Source organism: Conger conger, chromosome 3, assembly GCF_963514075.1.
Source record: "Conger conger chromosome 3, fConCon1.1, whole genome shotgun sequence".
Classification (NCBI taxonomy): domain Eukaryota; kingdom Metazoa; phylum Chordata; class Actinopteri; order Anguilliformes; family Congridae; genus Conger; species Conger conger.
Window position 1 is genome coordinate 65,071,963 of NC_083762.1, and position 14,646 is coordinate 65,086,608.

At 44.6% G+C, this 14,646-nt stretch overlaps 1 protein-coding gene across 1 annotated transcript; it reads right to left on the reverse strand.

The window, feature by feature from the left end:
* Positions 1-1,083: 1,083 nt before the first annotated feature.
* Positions 1,084-13,699, reverse strand: zfyve28 (zinc finger, FYVE domain containing 28). Its single transcript, XM_061236852.1, has 13 exons — positions 12,839-13,699; positions 8,883-9,023; positions 8,613-8,750; positions 7,809-8,011; positions 6,778-6,867; positions 6,214-6,303; positions 5,925-6,026; positions 5,082-5,702; positions 4,029-4,132; positions 2,934-3,050; positions 2,308-2,403; positions 2,051-2,154; positions 1,084-1,827 (listed from the first exon to the last, which is right to left on the reverse strand). The coding sequence occupies exons 1-13, from the start codon at positions 12,878-12,880 to the stop codon at positions 1,705-1,707; spliced, it is 1,971 nt and encodes a 656-aa protein (XP_061092836.1). The 5' UTR covers positions 12,881-13,699; the 3' UTR covers positions 1,084-1,704.
* Between the last annotated feature and the right edge of the window lie 947 nt (positions 13,700-14,646).

The following is a 14,646-nucleotide window of genomic DNA, read 5'->3' on the forward strand; positions in this document are numbered from 1 at the left end:
CACGCTTTATAAATTAACGTATTGTTCAGGCGCTGCTCAGATGTAGGCTACTGACAGTTAGGTTACTTGCGTTGGCAGTAAACACATTGGATGGCATATAGGAGTCAATATAGACTACACACTAATCAGCGATGCCACGGGGTTGTTGCCATACATTAACTAATGCCCGTGAAGGAGGAAGAAGTGTATGGCACGTCATGCACGTAGCCTACCACCAGAGAGGAAGATGCTATCATGCAAAATCTTTGCAACCACACACCGCCCACGCAAGAACGCCTGGAGAGCACGCGGATTGGCGGACCTGACAACAAATAAACGCACGCTGACATTTCAGTCAGAAAAACACCCACGGGCGGGAAACCCATTTTAAATTCAAACGTACTGGAATACGGCATCTTGTAACCTACTTTAACGATTCTTTCAGGTTCAGCCTCTTTGCAGACTTCCAACCAATGTGGACATATCACACTAACACGCAAAAAGGGAAAATAGTTGTTTATATAGTAGTTAATTTTTTTTATTTTTTTATCATCAGTACCCTATAGTCATTTTTATAGAAATTTCAGATTTTTCATGAAGAAAAATTCAATTTTAGGATCTAACACTGAGATTTGTGATGCTGCAACCACCCCTAAATATTATAACAAGAAATTAATATTAATGTTGTTAGGATGACTATGCACTGAGAAAAAAAGTCTGGGAATATGGTTTAGAGAAAATTGACTCCAAAGTAATTATAGTAATTTTACCATACACTTGGTTTAATCATTCAAAAGGTGGTATTATCCTGAAAGTTGTAAAGTCGAGGGATGACTCCCAGAGGTAAACAGCGAAGGTAAATTTGACTGAAAATGTGATTTTTTTTCAGTGGAACAGAACCTTAAGATTACAACTGGCTCCTGTGGCAGGGAAGACATTTGACAGTAAAATAAATTACACTGTCTTTGCATTTTATATAGTATTAACATTGCGCTTTAAATTAAGTTCTCTGTATAAATGTCCCCAAAAAATAAGTCAGAAAATACATTTGTAATCTATAATTATGTGAGTCATATACACACAATTTAAAACACCACTCTGAAATTGTTTTATACACCTGAACCAAGCATTCATATTTTATTCCATTTTGGCTACTGCTCTATAAATTAGATTCAGAATGTGTAGCACCAATTGGTGTGACAGACATGTACATAATTACAAAAAACAAACAAAAAATTACAGTATCTGCCAAGTCCTGTAAAACACCATGATTGACAAATTTTCTTGAAAAATAGAAGATAAATATTTTCACAACTTGCAAATTGCCGTGTAGGCTACTGTTGGCCTACCGACAAAACAAAAGCATATAAATGTTAGCCGTTTATAGACTATGGTCAATTCGCCTCAGAAGCTATTAGCAAGAATGTTACAAAGTTTTTATTTTAATATATTTTTTTACATGGCATCAGTATCAAACTTGTGCAAGCAGTGATAATATCAACCAAAATGTTCAAATTATACAGCAATTTGGGGGCTCCCAACATGAGCATTGTGACAACTGGTCCTCTTAAAGATCCAAATGAGATGCTAAGGAGCATCATGATTGGGAGCTATGGCATATATTGCGATCATACACTGTACACTTTCTGGCGATGCACACTGTGCCCATTGGTGTCGGACACGATGGACACTTTCCCAGAAGCCTCGGGTTGGTGCCGGTGCAGGTCAGAGCAGTGCGGTTTCATCCACGATGTGAAAGCTGAAGCAGTGGTTGCACACTCGCACCGGCGTCCGCTGGCCGAAGCGGGGGAGGGGGGCCTCGTTGGACGAGCACCGGGAGCAGAAAATCTGACAGATGAGAGAGGGGTATATTAAAAAACTTCAGACATCAACAGGAGCAGAAATGGGAAAAAACTAATTTTTTGACTGAGCAGGAATTAAGTATTTTTTCTGCAGTTATGTGGAGCCAATTCACTGCAGGTCATGCTTTTGCAGTATGCCCAACGACCACAGTTGGCCCATTTTGCTCCCACCCTGAGAGAGATGGGATGGGACAGTAAGGTCCACACACCTTCCCACAGCTCCGGCAGTGATGTCGGCGACGCAGCAGCGTGAACGGGGCGTGGCAGGCCGTGCAGTGGTTGCAGGCGCTGTCTGGCACCCAGGCCGGGGGCCCTGAGCATCATGGGATACATCGGAGGGAAAGATGGAGGAAGTTAAACGGCATTCTGGAATGCTTTGCAAATCAAACAGTTCCTGAAACGTAAATGGCAAATTTATGCAAATATATCCCATGGATATCTGCGACTGCGAGTCTGAGCTCCTCACCTGTGACGTTACCCACTCTGCTCTGATTCTCACACAGCTCACACCCTTCCTGCTGCCGGCTGGAGCCATCCTGCACGGTCTTCTCTTCCCCCATTACTGCAGGCAGGCAAAAACACATGTAGCTTTCATCTAGAAACATTTGAGATTTAGTTTCACTATTTTTACTTAACTATTTCTGTGCAAATTTTGATGTATGCCTGGAGACATTCTCCTACTGGACGATCTACCCATGACCTTCTTTTTTTTAAAGACTTGGTGACTCCCAAGACACAGCCAATCTCTGCAGTCCTTAAACTGCTACTACTCATCTGTCAGTCTTCCTTTCCATCCATAGGGATGCAATTGCAATTATATTGCCAATTTCACTTTGTTTGATTTCATTTACAATAATTGTTAGGAGTGCCAATAATAATTTAGATTATGACATTGAAACATGAGAGTAAATGTATTGAAATAAAAGTATAGAGTTTTCCCATATGTTTGAACATAAAATATATCATTACCCATGCCGTTTATTATATCTTTTTTCAAAAAAAATTTTTTTAAGGGTGCCAAAAATTCTGGAGCCCACTGTACACACACACACACACACACACACACACACACACACAAGAAATTATGCTTACGCTTATTTTCAACGGCCTCTCCCTCAGAGTCATCTCTAGAGACAATGAGCTCAAAGACGCTTTTCAGAATTGCTCGCATATCACTGGCAAAGTTGGTCTGAAGCTGGTCAGCCACCCCTGCAGAAAGAAAGATTTTCCACACCAAACTCAGACCCACAGCATTAACTCACAGGCCCACTATTCAATTATAGAACATTTATTTTTTAAATTACCATTTTAAGGTACACAGTCTGCTTCTTAAGGTGTTATAGTGCTAGGACCATGTTCTTGCAACTCATTTTATCATCATTATTATGGACTGAGTGGTAATATGGCCACTCATGCAGTCATTGGATTTAAAAATCTCACCCATTACATGGAGTGTTTTGACACAACCTGAAATGTATGGAGGTAATTCGGGGTAGCAGGCTTTTGAAGGTCCAAAACATACCCTATATACAAGCAGGCAAACACAGTCGCTTCGCGCTACACAATATTGGTTTTATGTGCTGCTGTGTTCAAAAATATCTTGCCTGAAATTCTTAGCGCAACGCAAGCAGGAGCTACAGTGTCAAACGGGCACTATAGCCGGCAATAAGATTAAGCCGCCTTCTTCCATTTGTGCTTCCTTCCACTCAGTCTTCCACAACTGTCCTGGATCACCCCCTTGAGGACTCAGGTTTGCAGTATTGCCTCCACAGGGACATAAGTACACACATCAAGTATGTATAACCGGACCATACATTTACAATACGTCGGCCTGGTGTCGTCATTTGCGTTCCCGGATGTGCATAGGGTATGTTTCGGGCCTAAAGCTATCCATTTTCTCCTCAACTTATAATTTCCAACCACAATTCAGGTGCACACACCTGCATGTGCTCTGTTTTGAAGCCTATGGCACTGTACGCCAGTATGTGATTAGTTATACATGCATCACACTGAAATCCCCCGCTCCCTCTCTGGGAAATGCTGCAGCCATTTTGTTCTGCAGCTGCTAGTGGCATTGTATCCAGATCGGAGCGGAGACTGTGGGACTATAACAATTACATAAGAGGCCCGGCCCCGGCTCACAGCCCCGGCTCATAGCCCAGCAGCAGTGTGCAGTCAGTTACCCACCGGAGATGCAGACGAAGAGGCGATGCACCATGTCGTTGCTGCTGCTGTAGCGCGCCCGCAGGTCCCTGCTGCTGGTGTGCCCCGCAGCGTGCCTGATGCCCAGCCTGACAGAGACAGTCGTATCAGAACCCACCCACAGAACCACAAGGCCCCAACTCCCCAATTAAGCCCCGGCCCTCACCGCTCTGTGGAACAAGGGTCCGACACAGGGGGTGCAGCCAGCCGTGAAGCGCTGCTCTTTCTGAGACAGGCGCTTCAAAGGGCCCGTCATTACGGCCTGGGGAGCAGGCTTAAAACAAGCCGCTTCCCTGCCTCATTAAAGACTCACACACGCACAGGAACACGCTCAGGGGAAAGTGGGTTTCCCTTAGACCAAGTGTGTGAATGTTGGTAGTGGTGTCTTTATGAGATTCATGTTTTCGCCGAGGTGGTGTGCGCGTCGTGCGTATGTGATGTGCGTAAGGTGCGTATGTGTTAGGGATGGAACAGTTACAGGTTACGCGAACCAGGGTATTTACCAGAATATTTCAATGAAATGATCAAATTTAACAATTTGGGGTATTAACTGCTGTGTTTTGGTGGAATTTAGTTAATATCATTTCTACACTTGGAGGCTACCTTGCCGTAGTATCGTTATTCCAACCAACTATTCAGCAACTGTGAACTAATGGCAAACAATCTCTTCCAGCACTTTCTCAATGAAGCCAAACAATGCGTTGTGAGGCAATAAAAATCTGTTTCAGTACAAAGCATGGTGAACTGCAGTATGTTTGAAAACCATTCAAAGATTGTCAGCATATACCAAGATGATATCATACCATACAATAACATACTCTGGTCATTTTGGCCAGGATATCCGTGGAATTCCATTTTCATACCGTTCCATCCCTGTGTGCGTGTGCGCGCACGTGTGTGTGTGTGAGAATGCAGTTGTGTGCGTGTGTGACAGAGAGAATACATTTGAGTGCGTCAATGCATGTGTGTGTGCACGTGAGAATGCAGTTGTGTGTGTGTGTGTGTGTGAGTGTGTGTGTGATATTTCCCCCAGTTTACCTCCTGGTGTCCATGCTGGGGGGTAGCTGGCCGCAGTGCCAGCTCTGCCGGCGGTTGGTTCTCCTGGTCTGCTCGGTGCTGCTGCTCACTCTGGGCTCCGCAGGACCGCGGTAGTAATAGAACCGCTCCGTGACTGGGCCGGGGAGCCCGACAGTGTTCGGAGTCTGCTCCCCAGGGTGGGGACTGCTCAGACAGCTCGTCTGAGGGGACGGGGTTGAGCCAGTGGCAGAGGGCGGGGTTGTTGGCAAGGCCGGTTCCGGGGTCAAAGGGGACTGCATGTGGGGAGCAGAGGAGGGGCCCGCGCTTTGAACGTCAGGGGAAATCACGGCGCTAGGCGGTGGGGGTGTGTGGATCACCATGCGATCATCGTCTAAGGTGACGCTGTGGGGCCGTGGGTCGCTCTCCGAGGGTCTGGTGGGGCGGAGGGAGGGCGGGAAGGCGTGTGAGTTTCGGAACAGCCTCCGCCGAGACCCTCCACAGTCCACTGCCCTCATTGGCTCACAGTCAGTAGGAAAATGACCAGCAGGGGGCGCTGAGCAGAGCAGGCCGCTGGACTCTGCCGCACACAGGCTTTTCTCCAGCACAAAAAGCTCCTCCTTCGTCAGGATACGCAGCAAGTCCCTACACAGGGAAGCACTGTTAGACTGGTGGGGTTCTGCTCTACACAGGGATGCACTGTTAGACTGGTGGGGTTCTACTCTACACAGAAATCCTTCCCATTCACTTGGAATCTTTACACTGTCACTGTGAGAAATGAGTTATATGAATTGGCAAACAGACAAATGGAAGCTCCGCAGGGACAGAGGGAGGTGAAGAGGCAAGCAAGGGGCAGGAGGTAGGTACCTTATTTTCACTAGCAGGGTGTAGAAGGGGCTGAAGAGGCTGGACATGCCCTGGGAGCCATGCTGCAGGTTCAGGGGCCCGTCAGGGAAGATCAGCAGACCACTGTATAGAGGTAGAGAGAGGTAGAGAGAGGTAGAGAGAGGAGCACACAGTCATCAATTCCAGATAATTCTACTGGTCATAGACACAAAAAAAGACAAAAGAGAAAGCACCATTTGTATTGGGCAGGTGAGAGGTCGGCCTGCAGGTGAAAGGTCAACATACAGGTGGAAGGTCACAGCAGACTCACCAGATTATGGCCAGCCGGGGAATGGTGAACATGACGAGGGGCTCGTAGCCATCGATGAGCTCCTGCTTTAGGTAGCCCAGTTTGAGTGCTCTGAGGGACCGTAGAGATTACAGCTTCATGAGGGACAAGCGGTACATAGCAACTGTGTAGTGGTTTACAACTCAGACATTTTACAGATTAGACACCCAGGTAAGGCACTGTTAATGTACAGTGAGGTAGTTTACATTAACTGCTTCAGTAATGTATTCAAACGATTAAATGGATGGCATGTAGAAAATGTTAAATGGGCAAGGGTGTTTGCAATGGAAATGAATGACAATGCACACATTTCACTAGATACCTGCCAAACATGTTAATCCCCTTCTACACACTCAGACAAACGTCATACTTCTATAACACATTCAAATTTTGCGTTTGAACGTTACGCAAGATTGAGTGAGTCATTGAATAGGTATTCATTCACGAACAGTTCAAGGGTAGGGGAGTTTTTAACACTGGGTGGAACATGAATGCGAGGTGTGAATTTCCCCTAATCAGAAGTACTGAGTCAGGAGTATGGCTCACCTGTCAACGGTCTCGCAGAAGAGCACCACAATCTCCTGCTGTCTCTGGAGCTCCTCAGCCGACTTCACTGGGATCACCGTGGAAACGTAGCTGCACCAAACAAGACGACACTTAGAACACCTGCTCCAGGTTCTGCATACACTGATCAGTGAGAACAGCCAATGTGTTCTATTTACTAGCTGCTGGTAGTGAGTATTAAGCTATACAAGTATGTATAAGAAAGCACACATGATTTTCAGTGCGTTTTCCTTTTCTTTTTTATACTTCTATAATTCATATGCTGGTACCTACATATAATTTTTTCCCCCTGACATGGTAAACATGTTATCAAACATGTTACTGTATGAAACACAAAATACTTTTGTACATAATACTGGAGAAACTAGAGTTGACCTTTTCAAGTGGTCAGTAATCTACAGGAAATATAGTCGTCTCTGAAAGATTTTATATACATCCTTTCAAAATTACAGTATTTTAAACAATCTGTCCTTCCTGCCCCGTACAGGGAAAGAACTCAACTTCTTGCCCCAAGTTATGTTCATTACCCAGAAATAATGTTAGTTTAGCATTTCTGGATTACAGCTGTACAATAGATATACGTCACAACAGCCAAGTTCTCACATCTACAATGAAAGGCAATCATCTAAAGAGGCCTGGAAAGCAGAGATGGCACAGTAACAGAGGAGCAGACAATGTCTGCTAAGGCCTGTTCACATCAAAATGGCATTAGCCGATGAGACCATCTGAGAATGCTTCCTGAATTACTTTCCTTTAGTCTGGCAAACGACTGCATTTTAGAAAGTCAAGTCAACCATAGTTCCTGAGATTGAACAAGTAATACTGCATCTTGAGTTCAACAACCAGACGGAGGTGGAAAGCCAATGCATACAGTAAATGCCTGTCATGGTAAACATTGCATTGACGTGGACGGTGCAACTTTGATTTTTATTTCAAAAACTGTCCTCATCTGCTGTGGTGGCTCTGATATGAAGAAGGGGGAAGGATTGGTCACATGACCCGGGGGGCGGTACCGGAGCTCAAACTGCGAGAAAGCGGAGTCGTAGCGCAGGAGGGCTTCGCGCAAGGACGGAGAGTAGGTGTGGCCATCGCACAGGCTCTGCTCCCTCAGGTACATCCTGGACTCCTCCAGGCACAGCAACACCTGCTCTGCTAGGGGGCGCAAGCGCTGCCCCTCCGCCTCCCGCACCTCCAGGAAGGAGCCTGCCGAGAGGCACTGCCCCCCCACACAAACAGAGAGAACCGTGAAACCAGGACCGCACACGCACGTATGCCACCCTACCAAAACACGCACACACGCCGGTTAAGCACACAAACCCACAAACTCGTAAATGAATGGTTCTCTTTGTGGCTTCCTGCCAAACAAGGGTTGAACACATTTTTGAAATACTTTAAGATGTCAGTGAATTTAAAAAACACTCCTGCAGGTTTCTTCAATGAAACCCTTTATCAACCGGCTTGTTCGCTCATTTGAAAGGACCGTTTCGATCTCAGTATGCGACTCAGTCAGTGAAACTTGTCAGTAAACTGGTTTAACCCAGGGCGGTTTTCCACATCATCAGCATAGTACTTGACATTCTCCTGCTGCCTGTTTGCAACAATCATAGTCCATCTAGAAGCCCTGAAGCAAAGTAAGGTTTATGAACCAAAAAAATAAGCAGACAGTACACTGATCTGATTGAACTGCCAAACTGTCGGTTAGCAGGAGTCAGAGCATTGGGACATGGATCAGCGTGCAACATGGATCAGCTTGGGACTGTCTAGATCCCTCCCATTTCTGAAGCCAATTTTCTTCACCGTGTGACCTTTGACCTCACCTCTGCAGCAAACCACAGCTGCACGCCCAGGTTCTCATGCAGAATCTCGTCGGGAAACTTGACGTGGTAATCCCGGCTCTGCCGCTGTGCTGGGATGCAGTCCTCCATCACCAGCTCGATAGAGCGCAGCATCTGATCCTGGCGCGAGAACAAAACCCCCCCACAGTTTAACCAGTGACCCCTGCTGGCCTGGAGACAGGCCAGGCTCAGAAAGACCGATGAGAAACCATTCCAGTTAAGGCTCTAACACCTACAGAATAGTGGCCTTACCTGGCTGACTCGTAGTCGGTTCAGCAGCACCAGGTACTTCTGCGGGTCCTTGCGCAGGTCGACCGCGTTGAGCTCCATCGTCACGCGGGTCACCTCCTCGTCCGCAAAGAAGAAGCGAGCAAGCGGCCGGGTGTCGGACCGCTGCATACGGAGGAAGGAAGGAGTTTAGGCAAACAAAGTACTGCGCGCTCTACAATTTGTACAGGTTGACCTTTGACCCCCATAACCGACCCCCTGTTATGGCACACTGCAGCAGCACACAGCACAATATAAACAACTGAACGGAACCAAACAATATTTTAAGTGCACTCAGGAGATACTATCATAGCCTTATTTTAGACTATTCTAATACCAGAAAAACGTTCATGTTTCCTACTAACGATCTGCTATGGTTTCCACATACGTACAGTGTGCTGGCAGTTCCCCACTGTTTACTCTCTTTGACCCAAACTTAATCAGCCGTTTAATGCGCACACACAGACGTTTGCTCATCGCTGACGGTTCACACACAGTGGTTTAGTAACAAGGTGTAAGCAAGATTAATCATAGTCATGTGCAATAACATCACTACTTTTCTCAAGCAAGACACTAATTTATTTGTCTCCAACTTTGTTTTTCATTTTTCCTTTTGAAGAATTGCAAACCGAAAATGCAAATTTCCCTGAACATTTGTAATTACATAACATATCATCATATGGCACAAGTATTCCTATTGAAAATCCCCATAATTTCAGTATACTGTAAACTTTGGCCGTTTGGCATTTTCAGCATGATATTTTCTAAAAAAGTTGCCCGAAGCTTTCAATTGAAGAGAAGAGAAAAACGCACACACAAAAGACTCTTGATTTGGGTGCTTTCCAGCTTTTATGAGGTCAGAAACAGGACGGCAGTTGCCGCAGGTGATGCGTACTTCGACTGCAGTGCACACTCAGTACACAGCCTCCGGCACAATCGCTGAGCCCAGATGATGATTCACTGCGAAATGACGCCTCACTGCACCCCGATCACCACAACACAACATCACACTTCATTCATGGAAAAATCAGGAATAACTTCCATTTCCAACATGGCAGATAAAGTGTGTGCGAGCGAGAGAGTCTCAGAGTCATAGCTGGGCCCTTTCGGCGGCGGAGTTCAGGGAAACGTGGCACGGAGGTGCTCCTTAATGGCGTCCATCACCTCGATGCTAGCTGCTTTCGCGGTGGGGCAAGCCTGAACGTGCCTCTCGGCAGCCTGGCAGATGAGGCGTCGGAATGCAATTACGCAGGCCCCGGCCCATCCCTGCGGCTGCTGGGATCGAAAGGGGAATGTTCCGGGAGCCAGCACAGTGTGAACGCTCGTAGGGCGGCAGGGGGGGGGGGGGTGGGGTTGGTCACATCACCCTGTAATTTGGCCTTTCTGGGCAGGTTGGCCCCTGTGAGCCAGGCTGTGATGACTGACTGACATACATCTGACTGAGTGTCATCACCACAGGTCTCCTGGTCGAGGCTCATAAGCAGTAATTGTGCATCCAAAGGGCACACTGAGGTGTAGCTGACAAAACAATATACCCGAGGGAATAGCAGAGCTACAGAGCTACAGAGCTTGAGCTGTGACTTGACTCGTTCTATACGTTCATGGGGGATATTTTGTCATCTCATCCCCACATCTCTGTAGGCATCTCCTCTCCCCAAATTGCTGACTAAAGTGCTGATTAAAGATAAATCGCAAGAATTTTTTTTTTTCAAATGCAATCTCGTTCATGGAGTTAGGACTAACCCATGATAGAATTATGCCAACAGCAAACTATGTTGATTGCCTAATCCTGTCAGTGTCCAATCAAGTTCCAATAGGTCTTAATCAATACCCTGATTATCTTGATCTACCTACAGGAACAGCCCAAATGTAAACTAACAAGCTAGTCACTCATTTATAATATGAATTGATGAATGGGCTTTAAAGGCTCAACTTTAAAATCAATTTTGTCAAAAGCACACCCTAAATTAACCATTACAAAGTTAAATGGTGGATTAACAAAACTTTAGCCTTTGTTTCTGCATGTAGTAGACATAAATAGACATATAAAACTTCATTTATATATTTAAAGGTGTCATTTTACCAAAGATCAATTTTCATTTCCACCTGGAGATTCGATGTGAAAACATGACATAACTGTTGTTACAGACTTGCACACAGCAGTTGCAATAAAGCGTTGGAATTATCAAGACTCTATATTATGGCCATGATACTCAGTGCTTCAGCATTAAGTAATGCAAAATTATGACTGTGGTTCATTAGTGTGGGCGAGTGGAAAAGGCCCCTTCACCAGACTGAAGCCACTCCATGCCATTCCGATAAACATGGTTTAAGATAGCCAGCCAGTGAGCAAAATAGGTTGGTACACACAATATAAAGACCTCCTTAATCACACAGTGTGGTCCTTAAATATACCCGTGTCATCCAGGAAAGCTTTGTACTAGTAGGGAACACACAAACACTGCCTCTTGTGTACTTAGTCAAAGGTGAGAGGTCTGACTCCCTCAGCATGTGTTTGTTTGCTGGGATCTTCACAATGATATAGCTGACAATGGGGAGTGTGAGGTTTTCAACTGGAGGCAACGTGTTTGCAAAAAGAAACCCATAATCCCCAAAGGGCAGTCCAAATCAAAACATGCTTGTGCAGCCAAACTAAAGCTGCTGGACAAAATAAAAACAGACACCATGCATTAGCCCGATATGACCAAGATGTAGGCAGAAGTTTATATATTTTTGTGAACCACACTTTAGTGACTATCTTGTATAGAAGGAACCTTGTGTAGAAGAATCACTTCAGATTGTACTATGGTGACCCTTTCTCCATCTTGGATTAGTTTCCCGTTTTGTATAATGTTATAGAAGCTACAGCAGTGCAGAGCCATCTCATTGTAGTTTATTTTGTTAGAATACCAACTGTTGCTTGGCAGGTGGAAAATATCGAAAGGGCCTCAGGTGCCTACTTCCTGAAACACATCTGTAGGCTCAAGTCGCGAAGAGCGTCTGTCAAATTATTGGTAGGCTAAGGTATGCTACTGTGAAATGGCCTACCCCTTGCACATACGACATATTTATGTCTATAGCCTACGGTCTTCGTGAGTGGCGCGTAGGCAACTTTCATTTGCAAAAACTGTAATTTACACGCAGCCCAAGGAAATTATTTTAATACCGAATGCTATAGCGAAATTATTACCCGAAAGCTCATCCAAAACATATTCAATTTTGGGAAACAATTAAAGTAGACAAACAATCACCTAACATTCAGCCCATTCGTCAAATTCTATCAAGTTTGATCATATGCACTGTAATGAGTTCGATTAGCACCCTGTCTTTACCGAATCCAAACATCCAGCCATTCAACTTCAGTGAACAGAAACGGGCAAAGATCAAAAACGGCGGATACGCTTCTGGCAGTATCTTATGCTACACCAAAGTCATGTGGACTTTCGCCTCTGCTGACATGTGCCAAAACTATATCAACGAGGCTACACCTGATACACCTATCCCCGATCAGACATTTCGGCTACTGTAACAACACCTATTAGAGGCCATGATTCGAGCTTTAAATCAAACGGCTCGATGACATACCTCGCGCAATTTTTCACAGTATATTAGTTGTGTAATTTAGAGTTTAAAGAACGGTGACAAAAAAAATCAATACATAAATCAAGGAACGATAGGTTCTGTTGTTGACGCGCTCCCATAGTCACCCGTAGTTTTCAAGAAGCATTCCATATTGTTACATTGTTTCAAAGTGAAAATAAAGTTGGGCCACCACTCTATAGTGGTAACAAACCAGTTAAGATTAAATGGGGGCCCACAGAATTTTGAAACGAATGGCACCTACTTGTAGGCAATAGCCTTTTACATCGGCATAAACACATATGCTACTGTACACCCACACTTCAGCAGCCTATAGACTATCAGTTTATTTAAAATCTTACCTTGGGCCTGTTGAGCCATCGTCTCATGAGAGCTGACAACATCTGTAGTCGGGTTATTTTCACAAAACTTAGCAAGCCAGCCACTGTAGCAAAGTTACATGCTCTTTCGGTTGTTCAAATGAAGAATGTTCAAATAAAAATTAAACTTTTTAAAAGTAAAATGTTATTTAGAGTAAATCCTTCCGATGGAATAGACTTATATTGTAAGTAGGCAGTTTATACTGCGTATTCCAACAAGTCAGTGTTTCGAGTCTCGATTCTCAAAAGCGTATTCCTGGTTCCTAGCTCGCTTGTCTGCTAGCTATGTCGTCAGGCCGCATACTTCTGCTCTGTCATTTTGGTAAACTTCAAGGCAGACCGCATGTCCCATCAATGTGAGCGCTCAAAGTGTTCACGTCAGTTCTCATCGTCAGATAGTTACATTTCCGTGAATACGTAGGCAATTCATGTCTTGTTAATCGTTACACCAATTTCTTCTTTACAAAATGAAACCCAGCGACGTCAATTTTGCCAGCCAACTTTTAAAAACCAGTTTTGTTTCGTCGTCTCGTCTTTAAACTCCGATTGGTAACTTCACTGCACCCCACCCGCATGTCCCGCACTACTTTTGCTTTCCATGAGTACGAAGGCTTTCTTAATTCAACTACCGAGTTCTTGATTCCGATTTTCAAAGTAATTCTGGGGAACTTCTGTTATCGCTCAGAACTATTTGCGGACCAAATCGGATATCCTAAAGTTGTCACGAATAATCCCACGTTGAGAATGTTTTCTTTTCCGCTCTTCTTCTGTCCTGTAGGCTAGTGTTTGTCAGCTCTTCCACGCCTTTTCAAGCCGTGACCATGTACTACGTCACATATAACCCGCACCCTTTCCGCGCACCGACTCACCTGGGAGTTATAGACTGTATGCTATGCCCCCCAGTCACTAGTCCCGGATCAGTTGGCACCTCCCATTACATAAAATGGATGAATTCAGGTTCGTGGTGAGTAACGAATTCCTTAGTCGTCATCACTAGTGAGCAGAACGAATATGCAGTTCTCGCCTAAAGGAGTATAGTCAACCCTATGTTTCGCATTGAGCAAAAATAATATTTTTCATCTTGGCAACGGGCGATTTCTCCAAAGGGTACTGGTTTCAGACAAAGGGCAAAGTGAGAATGAGAAGACTGTGAACCCATAAGAGATCAACCAGGTTTTTGCTGATGGGCCAGTAGAGGGCACAATTTTGATGATTCTGGACCAAGTAAAAAAATAATTGCCTTAGTAGGGCAGGATATTGGGCTATGGGCACCATCCTTTGGTGCAATGTTTAAACAAGGTCCCAATTCACAATGTCTATTACAGATACTACAAGACTCTCTTCTAAATCTGGCAGCCCTTGCAAACCCCAAACTTAACTGGCTAAATTGTCATCTGAATGATGATGACAATGCCTATTGTGCGTCACATAGGTAGGTTCTAAATATTATTGATGGTCTTTACATTGAGAAAGCATATATCTAGGGCTTTGCAATAACATGAAAGGAGAACATGTGTTCCTGTTGAAAAATCTAGGAGCACACTAATGTATCCAAATTAGTACATGCGGTCCTGAATCATTCTTTGAGTTAGCACATGTCAATTTTCAGGTCAAATCCTGTAGAGTCTGGCCTATATTTAACAGTTAGAATGCATTCATTTCACATTATTTTGTTTGAAGATACTTGAAATCGGACTGGCACAAGACTGTATTTTTAAGTGATTTTAAGGAAGGTGGAAGATTATGAAATAACCATGAATTATCACAGAGGTATCTACTACCCATCCACC